Below are 21047 nucleotides of genomic sequence, written 5' to 3' on the forward strand. Positions count from 1 at the left end.
GCCTAGAATGCCTTCCTGCCACCGCTCAAATTCCCTCGCTGCTGGAGCCAAATCGGTATGGAGACTGAGCCCTTCTCCCCATGGTCTTCATCAACTGCCCTTGGCAAGCCGCCTCAAATAAATATCATATAATATTCTTCAACATGGGCAATTCACATTTTCTCAGTTTTATGTATAAAGTGAGAATAAAATAAACTTCAAGAAACTTGACTGTCTTTATGGATCAGTATTCATCAACTCTAAGTCAAAGCAGAGTCTTTGCCAGGGGAAGCAGCTAAAGTCAAATCCACTTGCCCCTTGCTCCCACCCAACCACTTTGCTCTCCTCTAAGTTTCCCATATACAGTAGAGATCCTGCACACAACAGTGTTTAATGCAGACAATGTTGTTGTTGTTGTTTTTTCCCCTCTTGAACAGGCATTTAATAACAGGTAAAATCCATTAGAGATAAAAGGTGAAAAGCAAGCAGACAGACAATCAGAAGGAGGTTGCAGATGGAATGAGAAAGTATATACTTGTCCATTATTTTGATTCCTTTTCCCTTATTTTCTCTGACAACTGTGGCCTTTCCTTCCCTCCCCTCAAATCAGGTTCCCTAGCTGGCTTGATAGACATCTCTGCTCACTGGATGACAGACTTAAAAGAAGGTATATGCACAGGGGGAATCTGGTTTAACCATGAACACTGTTGCTGGAACTCCCAGCACGTCACCTTTGAAGACAGAGACAAATGCCCAGAGTGGAATAGCTGGTCCCAGCTGATCATCAGCACGAATGAGGTAACACCTAGTGAAGATTTCTGAACCACTGATTTAATTATTCTTACATTTACTTCATTTCTTATACTGTCCTCGTGGCAATTGTGGAATCTTCCTTTATTTTCCTTTTCGTGAAAAGGGGAACCAGTGCCAGCTGCCTTTCTCTGTGGTTTAAGTGCAGCCCTATTTCTATCTCTTCTGACATGTGGAGTTGTTTGATGCTTACACAACAACTTAAAACGTTTTTCTTGTTTTAAACAAGCCTGATGTTTCTTCTTAGTTGTTAGTACACCGTGTGACTGAATCTTCCTCTAGTTATTTCCTTACCTTTGGTTCCTTTGGTTCCTTACCTTTCTCTTACCATTTGGTTTGTATGTTAGATCTCTCCTACTAAACACGAAAACACACAAAACAACTCTCAACTCCCAATTCCACTCTGGCTTCCACCAACTAAAACAGGTACTATCTCAGCTCACTCCTCATCTACTCTGTTGGTAAAGTGAGGGGGACAAGACTAGGATGTTTGTTTGTACTTTTAAAATTTATTTTCATACCTACTTTGGTCCACAAACAATTTGAAATGGCACACACCCGCACAGACTCAGTGAAGGTAAAAGAAGGGTAAGAAAATAATAAAGTCAGAAATAAGAGTGTTTATGTACATATATCTGACTGTGCATATTGGCTTGGGTTAGCTACATACTACACGTGTGAGAGAGTTTAAGTCTGTGCTTCTCAGACTGGGGTTAGGTCAGCGTACCAGAGGGTATGTGAAACCTCAGGATACATGCTATGTGCTTTCCCAGAATATCAGTTTTTCCTGATCAGTATTTGGAAGAAAATGTTTTCAAAAATTAAATGTAAACAATCATTAAAAAAGAATGCAAAAGTCCTATGTTTAAGATAAAACAGAATATCTATTTCAGCTCTGCTCTGGGTACCCCACCCCCTATCCTCTCTCCTAGCTTAGGAGTATGTACTTGGGTAGAAAAGTTTGAGAAGCTCCAGATTTAGGGTGAGTCTGTGTGTGTGTGTGTGTGTGTGTGTGTGTGTGTAGTTCTCCACAGTTTTAGCACATGCGTAGATTTGTGTAGCCGCCACCACAGTCAAGATGTAGTACTACTGTTCCATCACAACAAGGCTCCCCCATGCTACTCCTTGAGAGCTGTGTGCATGTGTTTAAGTGTTCCAACCATAACTTTCAACCTGGAGCTGGAGATTTACACAAGTGACAACTTTCTCTGGCCCTCCTTTTAATGAATGAAATTCTTGCCTGGGGAAAGAGTCTTCTAGGTTTTAAGAAGAGTTCTCCTGCCAAGAACTTGACCTCCTGGTCTCTGCCTCTAGTCAGTTCCAGCTACTTCCCCTTTCCCTCCCTTTTCCTCTTTGTCTCCTACTTCTAGAGTATTCTTCCTCCCTCGCTACATTCTAAAGGCCAAGAGAGAGCAATTATTTGTTCCTCTGAGGGACTAAAATAATGGGAAACCTGTGTCAAAACTATAACTCAGAAAAAACCTGAGCATTTTGGTTCTCCTTGTCTAGGTCAATGAATTATTTTTATAGTTTTTTGGTTTTAAAAAGTCGAAAGTCCCTTGAGTTTTGTGTTTCATGTAATTTGAGTGAGTTTCAACTTCAAATGTTTCTATGGGTAAGCATCATCTGGTAGTATTCAAAATATCTTTTTTTGTAAGGCATAGCTATTTTGCGAGCCCTTTAATGTTGGTGAATGCTTGCTAGTGGTCAAAATTAGATTTCTGGCAGATTTCATTATAATAGGGGAATAGTCTCATAAGTATATTCTCTCCATTTTTAAAAATAGCTGTTGCTGTTTTATTCTTTGGGATATCTGGCATCTCACTGATTTTGTTTGCCACTCAGCAACTACACCTTTGCTACGACAGTGGCAAAATTCTCTCAAAGATGTGGTCGTCTCTACAGAATGTCATTGCTATTTTAAGAAAAACACCCAAGAATTTTAGATACTGGGCTTCCCTGGTGGCGCAGTGGTTGAGAATCTGCCTGCTAATGCAGGGGACACGGGTTCGAGCCCTGGTCTGGGAAGATCCCACGTGCCGCGGAGCAACTAGGCCCGTGAGCCACAACTACTGAGCCTGCGCGTCTGGAGCCTGTGCTCCGCAACAAGAGAGGCAGCAATAGTGAGAGGCCCGCGCACCGCGATGAAGAGTGGCCCCCGCTCGCCGCAATTAGACAAAGCCCTAGCACAGAAACGAAGACCCAACATAGCAGTCAATCAATCAATCAATCAATCAGTCAATAAATCTTTAAAAAAAAAAAAGAATTTTAGATACTATAACCTCCTATGAGAATTTGACACCAAGGTAGGTAGTAGGCAAGGATGAGTTTAATGGAACTCTGGAGCCAGTCTTCACTTCAAACATGTAGTCAAGGTTCAGCCATTCCGATAAAAGGGCTGTTAAGACTCGTAATGAAATTGACATAGTATCATATATATTTGACTACAAAATCTATCAAAGCACTCATATAGAAAGTGAATTTGCTTCTTCGTTCTTGTCCATCCTTAGAAGGCATTGTCAGTGTCCTCTGGGTGTAACAAAGCCCCTCATTTTCAGTAGCAAGTGGGCTGACAGTTGCTTTGCTGACAGTCTGGGAAGGAACATCTTGAGCAATTTAATATTGTTTTTTTTTTTTCTTTCTGACCTCCTCTCCTGAAAACCCATTCCTCAGAAGAGCTGCATGCCTCACTGAGGCTGTCTGGGCTAAAACAAGCATCTTTCTTTTTCCCCTGTTCCAGGGAGCCTTTGCCTACATAGTCAATTACTTCATGTATGTCCTCTGGGCTCTCCTATTTGCCTTCCTTGCCGTATCTCTTGTCAAGGTGTTCGCACCGTACGCCTGTGGCTCTGGAATCCCTGAGGTGAGTCTCTAAAATGGTTTGTAAATGGTAACAATAATGAATCCCTTTTAGTTAAAACAATTTAATATGTATTCCAGCATATACCACAGTTGAATATCAAGCAGGATCAGATCACGAGGCAATCTAGGGCCTCTCTAGATCTTCCCTTAAGTCTCCTCCCAGGCTGGGCTACCTGGACATTAAAGGGAGTTGAGGGACTTCCTGGTGGCGCAGTGGTTAAGAATCTGCCTAGGGGACACGGGTTTGATCCCTGGTCCGGGAAGATCCCACATGCCACGGAGCAACTAAGCCCGTGTGCCACAGCTACTGAGCCTGCGCTTTAGAGCCTGAGAGCCACAACTACTGAGCCCGCATACCACAACTACTGAAACCCGCGTGCCTAGAGCCCGTGCTCTGCAACAAGAGAAGCCACCACGATGAGAAGCCTGTGCACCGCAACAAAGAGTAGCCCCTGCTCGCCGCAACTAGAGAAAGCCCGCACACAGCAACAAAGACCCTATGCAGCCATAAATAAATAAATGAATATTTAAAAAATAAATAAATAAAGGGAGTTGATTCCTAGCCTCCTCCGGGTTCCTGGTGAACCAGGCCCCTGAAGACCTCCTCGACTCCCTAACCAAGAAGCTCCTAAGGTAGATCCCAGGATTCTGGTCTGAAAAAATAGTGGTATTGTCAACTTTGTTAGAGCAGAAGAAATAAAACTGTTTTGCTACATTTCCTGCAATATGATTTGGGCTAGAAGGAGGGTGACTAAAACCCTATTTCTAAGTACTTTTGGTTTAGATTGCTTGAGTGACTGAAACCACAGAGATTTTAGGTTACCTGGATGACCTTGCCCCCCTCTGTTTCCTGACCAAGTCATAGTTACAGATTCCTTGGTAGAGAGTCAAGGCTATACTAGCCTGTAAGGATATAAGTAAGGGAAACACCCTCCCTCTCTGCCGCCCCTTCTCCATACAATGCACTCTCATACTTAGAATACTACCTTGCCCAGCTATCACATGGCCAAAAAGAAAAAAAGGAACATGAAAGTTTAAAGAACATTTCTCACTTTCTTGGGCTGCTGGGCTCCCTCCCAAACTGGGATCACTGTGGGTCAAGCATTTATATATCCCTTGTTCAAAAGGTGCAGTTTCTATAACGAGGACCAGATTTATTGCTTCTTAGCCTTGTTTCCTTACTTAGTCTGTATTCAATCTCTCTGTGTTTGACCTGCAGATAAAAACTATCTTGAGTGGTTTCATTATTAGGGGCTATTTGGGTAAGTGGACCCTGATTATCAAAACCATAACACTGGTGCTGGCAGTGTCATCTGGCCTGAGCTTGGGCAAAGAGGGCCCCCTAGTGCACGTGGCTTGCTGCTGTGGGAACATCCTGTGCCACTGCTTCAACAAATACAGGAAGAATGAAGCCAAACGCAGAGAGGTAATAACAAACGGCCTTAATAGTCTCTTTTTTGGTGAGAGCATAAATGGTATAACCTTAGAGATGAGAGTTGGGGGATTCTACCAGTGTTAATGCAAATGCCTTTTGACCCAGCGTTCCACTTCTAGAAATTTATCCTACAGACATCCTACCATGTGTGCACAAAGGTGTATAGGGATAGACAGTGAAGCATCTGTCAACATCGTGAAAAACTGAAGCAGTCAAAATGTCCATCAATGGGGGACTGATTAAATAAACAATATTCTGTCCATACTCTAGAATACTGTGCAACTGTTAAAAAGAATGAGATAATGCTATGTATACTCACATGGAATGATGGCTATAAAATACCATTAAACTTTTAGAAGCCAATCTCAGAATAATGTGTATAGTAAAAATCAGTTAATGTTTTTGAAAAGTATGTATATATGCACCTAGAAAGAAAATGGCTGGAAAGTGGTTTCACCCCAAACTGTTAAAAAATGTCTACCTCTGGTGAGGGGGAAAGTGAGGGAGAAGTAAGGACTTCAACTTTTTATTATGTATAATTCTATACAAGCATGTGCTATTTCTATTACAAAATAAGTACAAAACTAATGGAAGATTATTTTAAAAGAAAGTTGTTTATCCCTGTGAGAGAATATAAAATTCAGCATGTGTTTCAGATGCCAGCTTTTCCATCTTTTATTTCTACCTAACAGCACGCTGCATTGGTTTCTCTCTGTAGTGGATATCTCTCTCCCAGTCTTCTGGCTCAACCCCGCTAAATTAACCCCGCTGCAGCATCTCTATAGTTGTTCTCGTGTTTATACAGTTGTTAATGTATGTCATTTTGAGGAGGAAGAACATTTTTCTAAAAGTTCCAAGTCATTGGTTACTTTTGTCCTGCTATAATTAAGGATTTCAGAAAATGGTTCTTGCTCTATTTTCCTTGAATTACAAAGAAATCACATATGGAATGGGTCGAGACCAAGGTCATTTCATTAGAAAGGATTTTTCACAAAATCGGAACCTAATGATTTGTTCTCAAAACAAAACAAAACAAAATTCACCGTAAGACTCAGAAGGAAACTCAAACATGTTGAAATTTCAAATATGGAATACATTTTGATAGTTCAAGGGGGAAAGTTCCTGGCAGGAGAGGTAGGCTAGCAGGAGAGAGAGGGGGAAATCTGAGTAGGTTGTTTAGCTATCTGTCAAATGTAGAGGGACATAAAGGCAGTATTAAATTAGTGAGGTTGTTAGACAGGAATAATGTATAACAGAAGCTAAAGACATGGAAAAAAACCCATTTTAACTGTCAAAAGTAAAGTGTTGATTGTTGCTGGTTTTGCATAGGTAGAGGTAGCTTTGAAACTGTAGATTGCTGGTTACTTTCATTCCATAAAAATTGGCATTTTTGTTCAAATAGTTCTTGATAAAATAAGAGAGGAGTTTGATTTGGCTGTTTCTCTGTACAGGTGTCATATATATTTCTAACTAAACTCATGAATATTTGAATATGTCATTCACTTCCTATTGCTTATTCAGACTTGGCAGTTATTTTTTCCTGTTGTTCTCACCATCAGCAGTAACCCTTTTATGTCCCAGGGCCTTGTCAAAGTGGCCAGATGGTTGAGAGTAAAATAGAGATTTGAGAAGGTAGGTGTAGATAGACCCTACTCTACAACATAATATTAAAGCAAACAGGCCACTTCGATTCTTTCTTCTCCCTCATAATTCATCCTAAACAAAGTCACTGAAATCCCCTTTCTCAAGTTCCATGTTGAATGTCCTCATCCTTCTCAGATGAAAGTCATTCTAGCCTTGAATTTCAAAGTCCTCCCCAGCTAACACCAGAGATCACTCTTCCCCCCAACCCCCTTCATTTTCTTTGGCCATCCTGCACTCCCAGAGAAACCTGCCTATTTATTTTTGCCGAGAACCATTTTTTCTTCAAAAACTCTTAATTTTATTCAACCTCCTTTTAAAAATAGTTCCTCACTACCACAAATTATATACCACTCCACAGCAACCAGAATCCGATGAAAGGACTTTATCCTTCTATTAATTCTGGTGTGTTTGTCATGCACCTTTTACATACACACGCCAATGCCTATGATATACAAAGATGGTGCTCTCGAAATATCACTTGCTCTCTTTCCCCACCTCCTTGTCCCTTTTAATTTCTCTCTGACAGCTTCTTCCTCTTCCTCTCCCTCCTCACCCTTTTCCTTGCCACACCTAAACACATTTAGGTCTTCTCTTCTTTTCAAAATCTATCCCCAATTTTGCCTCTAGTCGCCCCCCTACTTCTGTCTCCATAGGTCACTAGCCATGGAGTAGGGCACATAGTACAGGAAACTCTAAATACTTATTGTCTGAATATTTTCAACTTCTGACTAGCTGTGAGCCAATCATTACTTCAGTTTTGTATCATTAGAGCCTTTAAAATCTCATTTTAAAAGCTTTCCTTTATAAAGAAAGTGCTATGTAAATACATCACTGGAAGTATTTCATTTAGGTGGTAAATAGGTCTGCAGACTCAAAATCAGTTACGGAATTGGGAGTGTTGGGGATGGGGGGGCATAATTTGGAATCAAGTACATGCCTAAATTAATTACAAAGGAAGGCCCTCTACATGTTCCAGCATGTGAACCATGTGTTCAAAATTCAGCATACAGTGTTTGCTCTCAAAGTAAATATACATTGAACTTCATTTTTGATAAACTGGATATGGAGCATATAAAATTGTTTTTTTATGTTTAGTAATCACTAACATTCCTTTTTAAAATGTGATTGAAGGTAGGAAAGTGGCCTTGATCTATCACTAATTTTGGGTTTTGCATCGTAGGTCTTGTCAGCTGCAGCTGCAGCCGGTGTATCTGTAGCCTTTGGGGCACCTATTGGCGGAGTATTATTCAGCCTAGAAGAGGTAATACTTCTATCTGTCTGTAGAGCCACGCACATGATTTTGTGCCAGGAATTCTGGCCATTGTCTGTGTACATTGCAGTCCCAAAGTGCTCTGCCCAACTCCAGCGCTTTGCCACGGGGCCGGAGATCTCCAGGCCATTTTCATCCTCAACTCTAATTCCTGCAGCACCAGTTTTCACCCCAGTTTACGCATGTTGACTGAGTTTACTTTCTTATTTTCTCTCTTACAGGTCAGCTACTACTTTCCCCTCAAAACACTGTGGCGTTCGTTTTTTGCTGCTTTAGTGGCAGCCTTCACTCTACGCTCCATCAATCCGTTTGGGAACAGCCGCCTGGTTCTATTTTATGTGGAGTTTCACACCCCGTGGCATCTCTTTGAGCTCGTGCCCTTCATTCTGTTGGGCATATTTGGTGGTCTGTGGGGAGCTTTGTTTATCCGCACCAACATCGCCTGGTGTCGGAAGCGTAAGACCACTCAGTTGGGCAAGTATCCTGTCATAGAGGTACTCGTCATAACGGCCATCACTGCCATCCTGGCTTTCCCCAATGAGTACACCCGTATGAGCACAAGTGAGCTCATTTCTGAGCTGTTCAATGACTGTGGCCTTCTGGACTCCTCTAAGCTCTGTGATTATGAGAACCGTTTCAACACAAGCAAGGCGGGTGAGCTGCCCGACAGACCGGCTGGTGTGGGAGTCTACAGCGCAATGTGGCAGCTAGCCTTGACACTCATACTGAAAATTGTCATCACTATATTCACCTTTGGCATGAAGGTGAGGAGATTCTTTTGGTCCTTGGTGGATATTTGTGTGGCTGTAAGTTTGGAGGGCAAAGCCAAGATATTGTACAATTCTCATAGTTCGTGTGGCATGTCCAGCTTCGAAGACCCAAAGCCCTTTTTACCCCCACGTGTTCTCATAACTTCTTAGACGATTGTACCTCTATCTAAAATTGTGCAAGCCCAGTTTTAGGCCAAATGCAAACCTCAGTGATGAGATTTCAAGTAGAAACATTTTCTCCTTTTCTGTGGAAAACATATTTTGCCTCTCAAAAAGGATGCTGAGGTATTTATTCCAGTGCATTTTGTATCACAACAATATTTGACCAACACATTTTTTGGTCCTTATAAAGTGGCTTTAGAGTTACGAATAAAGCAAAATAGTAGGTTGAACCAAAAGAAGTTGCCAACCATTTTGACCACTAAAATAGCAATTTCATATGGCTCAACCCAATATGTAGCTAAATGTATTTTTTACAGTTGTTATCAGTGTCCAATTATCAAGAACTTCACAGGTGATCCTAAATTAATATTTAGATTATCAAAAGCTGATATTAGGCCAGCATCTTTTATTTTCAGTACCCGTTATCATTTCCATGTGTCAGAAGAAACCAGGAAGGAAAATTTGTAAAGTATTTTCCTTCTCTTCCTTGGTTTTCATTTGTTTGTTTCTTTTCTTTAGCACTCAGCTACCAAGGTATTTCCTCTATTCTCTAGGGAAATGGAGATTCAAACCAGAAAATAAGAGCCAGCAAGTCGGTTTAGGCAGTACTGTAATCTCTGAATTGATATGCATCCTCTTCAACACCCTGGACAGATTTGCAGTGCTTCTTGAGTTACTTTTCACCTCGTGGCTTCATTCTTTCATCTAAAGTAAATTTGCAGACCATCAGACCCACCCTGATTCAAATATATTCCAGAATTGAATACAAGCTATTTTAAAATAATCTGCTGTTTGGATTATCTCTGTCATCATTTTCCCTCTCTTAGCACAGAAAATTGAGAATGCACTATTGTATCCTAGGAGTCAAAAAAAGAGTGGGGAGACAGATGGGGGTTCCTTTTTGGGATAGTCATGCAACCATAGTCACTATCTCATTAAGAAAACTTAATCATTTATTCTTTCTTTATACTGTTAAAATAAACTGAAACCTCACGTGCCATCCTTTTTGTGTGAGCAATGGGTCAAGATTCAATACATGAGAGTGGTTACAAGCATTGCAATTAAACCGCAGCACCAGTGTTAACTAAATCTTGGCCTTGGGTGAGTTCCTTAACCTCTCTGCACCTTAGGTCCTTTGCGAGTTGGGAATTATAACACCTGCCTCCTGGGGTGGTTGTAAAGAACCCACGAAATCTGGTCCATAGAGCATCCAGCATAGAACATTGTAGATAGTCAATAAAGGGTAATTGTTGTTGATTAGAATTCAAAATTGGGGAAAATGTCTGCATATATGAGAAACTCCATCTATTTTCCTTTTTCTTTGGGAAAGGCTTAATTTCTGCCTCCAGTTCTGTGTTGGTCTGGAGAGTTCAGGCTCTTGCCTGATGGACCCCGAATCAGGGTAAGCGTCTTTGCAGTCGTCCTTGCCTGCACGTCCCAGAGAACCTCTAGTCCCTGTAGTATTACACAAATCTTTGCAGCCACTTGCTAGCATAGTGCATAGTTAAATTGTCATTGGCCTGTTCGCTTCGCAGAGGGTCAGTCCTCTAGCCCTTATCATGTGCCGGACGATCACGTCACTTCTCACTGACCATCTTTTGCTTTCTCTTTGCAGATCCCTTCTGGCCTCTTTATCCCTAGCATGGCTGTTGGTGCTATAGCGGGTCGGCTCTTGGGAGTAGGGATGGAACAGCTGGCTTATTACCACCATGACTGGGCCATCTTCAATAGCTGGTGCAGTCAAGGAGCGGATTGTATCACCCCTGGCCTTTATGCGATGGTTGGGGCTGCAGCCTGCTTGGGTGAGTACTGTTTGCATTGATTTCAAAGAGATTGCTACCCAGGTGGCATTATAAAGACGAGTGATATTAAGCACAATTGACTGTAGATTTTTTTAAAGATGACTGTCCGTTTCTTGTTGGGCTTGCCATTTTCAAGTGCTTTAAGAAAACATTCTTTACCGTATATCTCCTTTCCTCCCGTTTGAGAGTAATTCTTCTCTCAAATTCTGTCATATTGAGGAACTAATCAGAAATTTGGACAAAGATGATCTGCACAAGAATGTGCATCATGGTATTATGTGTAATAGCAAATAACTGGACTCAACCTAAAAGCACAATAAGGGACTGGTTAAATAAATTATGGTATAGTACATCCATATAATGCCATACCACGCAGCCACTGAATGTGATGCTAATAGGTTTAATATCTTTAAATACAATGTTAAATACATTTGTACTAATATACAAAGTATTCCTAATATAAAGTTAGGAGAAAAAGCATGGTGGGGAATTTAAACGTATAATACGAGTTCATCTATATAAAAACATACGTTTATGAAAAAAGTCATTTGAAATTTTTACTCAGCATATTTCTAGGCAGTGAGCTTATGGATAATGGCTTTCTTTTATATACTTTAAAAATATATGTATTTTCTGATCTTTCCACAGTGGGCCTGCACATCCCAGAGAACCTCTCGTATCTGTAGTGTTACACAAATCATAGAGATCTTATGCAATTACTTGTATAATTGGGGGGTGGGGAGCAACAGACAAATGAAAAAAAGAAGAAGAATGAAGGAGGTATCTTGTACTTTTGTAGAGATTATTTTGAGAAGTCTGACTCATGTTCATTGTAAACTTGCTTGAATGCAGTTGCAGGGGTCTGTAGGTGAGGCCTCCTTTTAGTGATGTTTCTGGTAAGTAGCTTTTTCTGGATGGGGCCTGTGACAGGCCCATAACTGTAATGAATCCTATACTTTTGCTCCCTTCAGTAAGTAGCCTGTGTCTGTTTTTTGCAGGCGGGGTGACTCGGATGACCGTTTCTCTTGTTGTCATAATGTTTGAACTAACTGGTGGCTTGGAATATATTGTGCCTCTGATGGCCGCAGCCATGACAAGCAAGTGGGTGGCAGATGCTCTTGGGCGGGAGGGCATCTATGATGCCCACATCCGTCTCAACGGATACCCCTTTCTTGAAGCCAAAGAAGAGTTTGCTCACAAGACCCTGGCAATGGATGTGATGAAACCCCGGAGAAATGATCCTTTGTTGACTGTCCTTACTCAGGACAGTATGACCGTGGAAGACGTAGAGACCATAATCACTGAAACCACTTACAGTGGCTTCCCAGTTGTGGTGTCCCGAGAGTCCCAAAGACTTGTGGGTTTTGTCCTCCGAAGAGACCTCATTATTTCAATTGGTAAGGATTTCAGAAATGGGATAAGGGAATCCACTATGGAAATAAAGAAATATGCATGAGGGGAAGGGAGGGATAAATTAGGAGTTTGGGATTAACAGGTACACACTACTGTATATAAAATAGATAAGCAACAAGGACCTACTGTATGGCACAGGGAACTATATTCAGTATCTTGTAATAACCTGTAATGGAAAATAATCTGAAAAAGAATGTTTATATATATTGATATATATATAATTATATGTATATATACATATGTATAAAACTGAATCACTTTGCTGTACACCTGAAACTAATACAACGTTGTAAATCAACTGTACAATCAGTCAGTCAATCACTAAGCATGCATGCATGTGTGAAAAGGGGAAGGACAGAGCGGAGAGGGGACTGGTTAGGGGCCAAGTTTAGAAGTAGTCCTTCCTTTTTCAACCTTTTTTTTTCTACTTTTCAAATAGAAAATGCTCGAAAAAAACAGGATGGAGTTGTGAGCACTTCTGTCATTTATTTCACCGAGCATTCTCCTCCAATGCCACCATACACCCCACCTACCCTCAAGCTTCGGAACATCCTGGATCTCAGCCCCTTCACTGTGACTGACCTTACACCCATGGAGATCGTGGTAGATATCTTCCGCAAGCTGGGACTGCGGCAGTGCCTGGTTACACACAATGGGTGAGAGCTCTTTGGTGAAGGCAAATTGGATTTGGGAGGAAAAGAGAATGTAGAGAGATAAAGAAAGAAGAACCCAACTCACATGAACGTTTGTAGCATTTATAGACCTTTTTGAACCTCCGAGATGAAGATGGATGTGTTTCTTTTTTTTGTCATAATTAATAGAAGAGGAGTTTGGGGAAGATAGTGGGTTTGAGAGATGTGAACTGCTGGTTGCACATTATAAATAACTCAGTTCCTCCCCCACAAAGGAAACAGCTATGTTCTCATGAACAGGCAGCACTGAAATTATAATGGTATTAGGTAGTATATGTATAGTATTTGGTCCTTACGATACCTTTGTTGTTATTATTTGAGGATGAGAAAACCAAGTTCCAGTAAGGTTTAAAGATTTGCACAAGGACCCCCAGTTACTGTCTAGTAGTGGTAGGCTTTATTTTTTCTTTTTTGGTCTCACCACGCAGCTTGCGGGATCTCAGTTCCCGGACCAGGGATTGAACCCAGGCCACTGCAACGGCAGCCCAGAATCCTAACCACTAGGCCACCAGGGAACTCCCTAAACACAAGTCTTCTGACTCCCAAGGCTAAGGCTCTTTCTTTCTGGGATATTTCTTATCCAGTAAAGGAAGCCATGCTATTTTTATTGGAAAAGAAAGGAGGTTGAGGAGAAGGGTGGGTGCTTTTTGTTGTTGTTGTTGTTGTTTTTGACCCTGGTATGTTAGTCTAGTGCTTATATAAGAATTTCGCCCTCTAAAATGTCTGCGTAGCGTAGCAGATGTCTTGCAGGATTGAGATCAGTAAGGGGACTTTTCCTAACTGATCCATTCAACCTTTACTGAATCTGTACTTCATGTAAGAAGGCATTCCACTAGATTCCGGGGAGAGGCAAAAAGCAATGAAACCCTTCTCTGCCCTCAAGAAGCATACAGTGTTATAGGGAAGCTGAGAACACAGCAAACTGGACAAATGCTATGGAAGAGGTGTGCACAGAACATGCTGTTCCCAGGAGGAGGGCACAGTTATTACTGGCTCGTAGGATCGGGGAAGGTGTTCTGGAAGAGGGACATTTGAACTGGGTTGCAAAAGGTAAGATTTGTATATATAGAGAAGAATATTTAAACCACAGGAAATAGCAGGATTTAAGACCTAGAGGAAGAAGTGCTTAGAGCATGCTTAGCGACCCATGCCTTGTCCCATTTGCCTGGTACATGTAATCTAGTCCTGTCATCATTCTGTAAGTGCAGATAGTATTCAAAGACAAAGATGAAAAGGACCACAAAAAGTGTCACCTTTGAGAATGTTATTTTAACTACAGATTAATTTTTGTCTTGTTTTGTCTTTTAGGCGATTGCTTGGAATCATTACCAAAAAGGATGTGCTAAAGCATATAGCACAGATGGCGAACCAAGATCCTGATTCCATTCTCTTCAACTAGAATCACAGGGCTGTACTGGATATAAAACAGGAAGGACATTGCAGACCATGGATATATTTTATTAACTGGGTACCCAAAAAACATTTCCCACATTTGGATGGTGAAGTTATATTAGTGTGTTGTCTCTTTCCTACAAGTTAACCAGTTGCACTACATAATCTCTGGAAATTAATCTTCTCTTTAGGAGAAAATTCTGTTAGGCTTCTGTGATATTGCATTAGGAAGATTTCATGAAAGAGTAAAGAAGATTGCTATGGTTTAATTCTTTTTTTTTCTTTTTTTTAAAGATTTTGTTAATTTAAAACATAAGTGTTAGCCAATATGCAATCACTGAAAACTATGCAAGAAAAATTCCAACCGTCCTGACCTATAGCCTGCAGGAAGCTCATGAAAAAGTCACTTTTTTGGACTCTGTCATTGGTGGAAGATGAAGTGTAAACCAGGGACTTTGCTTTTCCAACCACAGAAAGGAAAGCCAGAAGGAAAATAGTAATGGTATTTTCCAGACTGTGAATTCAGTTCAAATGTTATCTTGTTCTTGTTACAGTATTTAGCATTATTAGTTTATGTGTGTGTATGTGTATGTTAATTTTAATATCTGATTATAAGACAATGCTGCTTTGGTTAATCTCCTCTAAATGGATGTAGAGAGGTTGACTTTTATAGCTTGCTTGTTCCTGGTACTCTTTTGAAGTGCACAAAAGATAAGTTATAGAATTTTCTCCTTGTCTGCAAAAAGGGTAATTTTCCAGATGGCCTTTGTTAGCTAGTAGACAAGGACCTTGCCATGAATTTGTTAGTAGCAAGGAATGATTTCTCCATCTTCCTTGAAACAAATGATTAGTAAAGTTCTAAGCAAAGTCAATGACCAGGACTTTCACATTTTTGTGAGGTCCCAACTCTTACCCAGATGCCACCTCCATGAGTGATGGTGCTTTTGGCTTCTGGAATATGTAAGAATAGTAAAGGGAACCAAGTCTAGACTGCATACTGGTAAACCAGGGAAGATCCCGAGCTGTATCTGCGTTCTCATGCATTCCTTCATGACAACCACCAGTAGTAAAATGACTGGGCACTCATGCCTCCTCCCAGTGTTAAGTACATGTATATAACAGGCCAGTGTTGTCCCCGTGATCGTGAATTTAGGCTTGAGGTACTTTCAGGTATAGTCAAGGCATTGGAACAGGATAGGCAGCTGTGACTCCCTTGAGGCTCCTTAGAATTCTAAATAAAATGCAGAACCATCCTGAGACCCAGGGGTATGGACAAGGCCTGGTGACACCAAAGGTGCTTGTATACAATTGAAAAGGTGCCTGTCTCAATTTCCTACCACCTTTACCGCAGTAGAAAACATCACACTCTAAGGACACCTGGTGGAGTTACAGAGCCACCGTCATCATTCCAACTACTGTTTCGTTTTCTACAGTTTTACCCACGTGCTGTTGTTCCTCCTCCATTCTCCCTTTCCCACGCCTCAGTCCTGAGTCCTCTCTTTGGGATTGAGTAGTGTGCCCGGTTAATCATTCCTGTTACAAAAAAATAACTCCCAGGGCTAGTTAAATTGTAAACCCAGCCTCTACAGTCTTACAGCCCATGGACCAGAGGTGACGCACAACCATTTGCTTTGCTCTATAGCCCAGTAGCTCCATTTCCACGCTGACGCCCACAGTAGTGAGACTCAAATGCTAAGGGTGGGAGTTGAGCCTTTCCCATTTTACAAGTCTGTTCCCAGCGCTTCCCACCATCCTTCTAGCCTAGAATCAGCAGTCACTCGGCATAGCCTCTCCTCCCACTCCAAGCACCTCAGCGTACCTCATTTTAAAAGTTGCCGATCTCTGATTCTAGGATTTTTTACCCCTAGTTTCTTATCTTTCCAAAATCTGAAATTCTTTTATTGCCTAGAACTGGGGAGCCAAGGCTTATTTTGATTTTTATCTTTAAAATATCAAGGCAGTCACCAGAGTTTCTCCTTTTAAGTATATCACTCTAGCATTTTAATGAAAAAGACAAAAACCTCCCTAGGTTATATTATATTATAGTCACGACTCAGTAACTTCACGTCTTTTGTCCCTCCTGTACCACTGATTCCCTCACACGAGATGAGGCTATTTGCCTGACCACCACGTCTGTTGTGCACAAATCAAAGTTCTTATGTGTGTACTTCTGGTTCACTACCTGTCTTTTCTTATCAGCCGTCCAACTAAAGTTTTCAAAACAGGAAATGTTAGTATTTCTGGTATTTGATGATGGTGAAAGGTTTGGTCGCATTTCATAGTACAGCAGTGATATGGAGGGTGTCTAAGTTTGCCTTTGTGTTTCTTCTAGGCTCTGTTTTTGATTTGAGACAGATGAGCCAGTGTTCAGGTGCTACTTCAGAGAATAAATTCAAGAAATCAGATAACACTGTGCCAAGGTATACTTTCTAGATACTAAGCACCGATTGGCCCTCCAGAGAATAATATCCCTTTGATACCTCACTCCTGATAAATCTCATTCGTTAACCTCAGCTTCTCAGGAATCCTTGTAACTCATATGCTAGAAGTAGCTGTAGTGTATGGTATCCATTATATGTCCAGTCCTATGGTTTGGCTCCAAGTTTGGCTAATTGTGGTAGAGCTCTCTGCTAGACTGCTAGCTCAGCACCTTAACACTCAGAGTTTCTTGTCTTGAGGCAAAGGAAAATGTTCTTTCTGCCATTGCCAATTCAGCAGTTGGACATACTTAAACCAACAAAGCTGATATGGGGGGGGGGGGTCTGTCAGTAGTCTCAAATGGCCACGTACCTCAATGGCAAAAGACTGGATAATCTGTGATTTAAAAATTAGTATGAGCCGAGACCAGTCGATTCTGGTATTAAGAAAGAAAGTTTCCCGACACACGGAAAGGATTTACAAAAGAATGCCAATAAGTGCTTCGAGAGAGTTAGGGCTTTCCAAGGCAAAATATCTGGTAGACATCCAGGCCACGAAAGGAATGAGAGTCTATGGATTTGTAAAAGTCTAACTGCTATATTTTGTATCTTCAGATCTGTGACGTAAAGAATTAAAGAAGCCGAAATAGTTAAGGCATGATTAGTTATGCCATTGGCAGAAGCAGGGGACTGAACAAGCAAAATAATGGCCACTTTTAAGATCACTTCTATTTGGATGTACGTTCAGACACTCCCCCTCTTTTCTGGCTCTGGTGTCCTTCAGGCTCAGCCCAGCTGTGGAGTAGAGGTGGTATAATCCACAGAGCAGATATCCTCTGGCGGATAATCTGACATTGATGGTACTTTGTATTTGCCAGCTGGCAGAGCAGTCGATTAATTTGCTGATGGAACTGCAAAGCAGTTCCGTTGTTTTGGCACCAGAGGCTGAATCTGAACCGTTTACAGGAAGAGCAGAGAAGAAGCATAAATGTCTCTAGCAAGTCTTCAATTGTGCATGAACACGAGAATGATAAAGTAATGGGGACTTTGTGTGGTCTAAGGCTGTGAAGTAATTCTTAACTATGAATTTATGAACCCATTCAGGTGTCGGGGGAGCAAATATGTTTTTTAAAACAGTGTGCAAGAGAGTCCATCAGGGAAAGTAATCACTGCTGTATGTTTTAAGTATTTGGATCACCTGTCCCAGTTGGATCCTGACCTTGATTTGTTTAGTTAGGTGATGAGTAGGAAGGTGTACTTGTTACCCCACAGTATCTTTTGGTTTTGTTTTTTAATAAATCACAAGGAGTACAGTTTTTGAAGTTGAGTTTTTAATAAATGATAGTGAAGACACTTGAAAATTTGACATGACCAGTGTGTTTTATATTGCCAGAGTACTTACTGATGACTGACCACAGTGTATTGTCAGGAATCAGTTTACTTTCACTGGATCAGAGCCAAACGCAGGCCACTCATCTGTTCAGAGAAAGCAGGAGAGCATCTTTCATGGTGGTGCATAGAGTATTGAGCTCTTAAAAACTCTGAGAAAAATTAGGAGTTCAGAAAGTAAAGGGGAGGTGAAATATTGAGTCCTTAAAAAAAAAGATGTCTAAGTATGTGGTCTGAACTTCAATATCCTACGACCTTGATTTTATTTTTAACCACCTCTGGGATAACCTGGATTCCCTTTGGAGAGAAAATGGAAAGTTATGGCAGTGGAAAAACCCTAGTAAGCAAGTATACAAGTTCTTGTAAGATGGTGGGAAGAAGGCCAATTCCATGCCCCAAGCCAGACACCCCGACATTTATAAACTGCTTGATCATGTGCCTCAAGGAGAGAAAAAATTAGTAGTCTCCCAAAGACCAGGCTTTCCAAGCAACCAAGAGGCTCAAGGCAGCATTTGGTGGAGGCAGTCTACTTTTGTGGAGAGGGCTGACCCAAGACCAGACATCTCGCGGAGGAGGGCAGCGTCTACTGCCATTGCCTAAGTGATAAGCTTTAGGTAGCTTATCTTGAATTCTGATAGCAAAATATTTTAAAAATCTATATTGTTAGCCTCCCTGGTATGTACTTATTGTAGATTACAAAGAAAAAGGTGAGGCTTTCTCAGAGCTCAGGGAGCTGTGTAAATTTGAAGTGAAATTGGTCTGGTGGACCTGTGGTAACCACTGAGCTGTGCTCTGCCTCGATTTTGGTTGCTTGCCCCAAGGGGAGGAGTTCCTGGACTAGTAGGTGTTAGCAACTTCAAGTTATACTCCCTAAATGTTTGCTGGTCACAGTCTCATTTCTAAACATCTGCATCTCGGCAAAGTTTTGAAGTGACATAGGGAGCAAAATCGGTTTTTCCACCTTGTAGTCTGATTTTGCCAAATCACCCAAGAAAGAAAGAAGGTCTATGATGTGCAGTGTTTGCGTTTCTTGGATGGGACCTATCAGGTCATCCAGCCCAATCCCACAGTCATAAATTCCTACCTCTAAGTTCCTGCCAAAGGGCCTTCAGCCTCTGGGTGCACACTCGTTGAATGAATGCCTTGCCTAAAGTTTGGCCTTTTAAGGGGAAAAAAGCGTGTGATGGTATAAAAATATGAGGGTTTAAATAAATGATCTCTGCCTCTCCTCCTCTTTCCTCCCCACCCCTGTCTCTCTGTCTGTCTCTCTCTCCTCACCCCAATACCCTGAATTCAAAATTTTCTCAGTTACTCTAAGTGTATTGTTTTGAATGTGGACCTTGGGGAGGGAGAGGATCATTCTGAGAGTAGAGAATGGAAGATACTTCTGAGTTGATGGGGCCAGTGGGGCTTTGCTCCACTGTAGGGGCTAAAGCCAATGGGATCTGTTGGCAGTGTCCAGGGCTTTAGCATCTCAATGCAGACATGTGAAGTATTCATTGCTAAACCTTGTTATCATCTACTAGTCCAAATCTGTTGAAAGTGAGAGGCGGTCTAGGGTTTGATGAGTGAAATGCCACCTGGCAGAATGGAGGTGAGGGAATGGCCTGAGATGGTTTTGTCAGGGTAGGAATGTTTAGCCTCATTAGCTTATTGAGTGTACCTCAAATATATGGTCCTTCAAGAGTGCTCCTTTTCCCTCCTCCATTTCACTTTATCCCTTCTCTCTCTTTCCCATTGTCCTGCCTTTTTAGCACTCAGATTTTAATAAATATTTACTTTGTATTATATATTTGTTCCCTTGGGACTATGTAATGACTAAGAATTTCATTCTAGGTAAAAAATGATGTGTTTAATATTTTGTTCTTTTAAACTGTCTTTTGAAGCTATGCTGCTAACCAGGTACAGGCCAGAGAGGAGTTGGGCTTGACGGACAGCACCCTGGTCATGTCACCTAAGGATGCCATTGATGTAATGATGGTGACTCTTCTTCATTTGACCAAGGCCAGCCTCCTGCTCTTACCTCTGTCCATTCATTTCTGGCTGTGGGAAAAATACCACCTGTCGGGTGAGCCAGTGAGGCCAGGAGGATCAGAGGGGCCGGTTCCAGCCCGTGGGCCACTATATGAATGTCTCTGTAATAAGCTCATTTGTAGGGCCGGCTCCAACTGCAGTAGCCAAAGAAAACCTGTCTGACTCGACATTTTAGTTCCTGAGAGTTGGTAAAAGTTCAACTGAAGCTAAGGTATAGACATTAGCAGTAGCTAGGCTTCCAGAAACTAGAGTCAACTAAAGCTAATAGAGTTTCCACAGGAAACTTGGTGCTGAGCTGTTCAGAGCAATTATTTATCTGAGTGTTGCCAACCCTTTAGTCACGCTTTCTTAGCTTTATTCTAACTTTTAGAGACGTTGGTCCCTGTTCATAGGCACAGCCTGTACCAAAGCTGTGGCTCACTGCACAGTTCATTCTGCTCCCTGGTCAAGCATAGCAACATAGTCTAAAAAGGAAGATGTGGGCTGGGGAGTTAGAAGACCTGGTTTCTATTCCCTATGCTTCTACTAACTAGCCTCGAGATCTTAACCGCTCTGTGCCTCAGTGTTCCCATCTGCAAAATGGGGATAGTGTTAATTGCCCTACCTACCTCACAGGGTTGTTGTGAGGATAAACTGAGACAATGAAAGGAAAGTACTTTGACAAGTAAGTGCTATGCAAATTGTAAGAAAAGGAAACAATCACGTTAAAGGCAATGGAATGGACTTTGGCAGAAAGGTTAATGGGATTGTCCAGCCCTTTCTCTGTGTGGCTTAAACCCAGGTCACCATTGCTTTATACATTTTTCACTTAGCACAGATTTGTAATTATGCATGCAATAAAGCACAGCCTTATCCAATTTGGTGTCTGGTGTGTTTCTGAAGACCCTCAATTTTGTAGCTATTGATTTCTGATCATAAAAGCTCGGTGTGGAGGTTGGGGGAGGGTAGTGTAAAAGGCACCTGCAAACTCCTGCTA

General features: G+C 41.5%; 1 protein-coding gene across 3 annotated transcripts in view; it reads left to right on the plus strand.

Moving 5' to 3' along the window:
* CLCN5 (chloride voltage-gated channel 5) overlaps window positions 1-20928 on the plus strand; it is a 153673-nt gene extending 132745 nt beyond the window's left edge. For all 3 annotated transcript variants that reach the window (XM_059911906.1, XM_059911905.1, XM_059911908.1), the window contains 9 exons: window positions 590-777; window positions 3530-3652; window positions 4871-5077; window positions 7911-7991; window positions 8222-8764; window positions 10548-10734; window positions 11733-12131; window positions 12587-12803; window positions 14148-20928. In XM_059911906.1, coding sequence (XP_059767889.1) covers window positions 590-777; window positions 3530-3652; window positions 4871-5077; window positions 7911-7991; window positions 8222-8764; window positions 10548-10734; window positions 11733-12131; window positions 12587-12803; window positions 14148-14238 — 2036 coding nt within the window. In that variant the 3' untranslated portion in view covers window positions 14239-20928. The remainder of the gene's footprint in view (window positions 1-589; window positions 778-3529; window positions 3653-4870; window positions 5078-7910; window positions 7992-8221; window positions 8765-10547; window positions 10735-11732; window positions 12132-12586; window positions 12804-14147) is intronic.
* The last annotated feature ends 119 nt before the right edge of the window (window positions 20929-21047 follow it).

This window comes from Balaenoptera ricei, chromosome X (genome assembly GCF_028023285.1).
Source record: "Balaenoptera ricei isolate mBalRic1 chromosome X, mBalRic1.hap2, whole genome shotgun sequence".
In the NCBI taxonomy this organism is placed as follows: domain Eukaryota; kingdom Metazoa; phylum Chordata; class Mammalia; order Artiodactyla; family Balaenopteridae; genus Balaenoptera; species Balaenoptera ricei.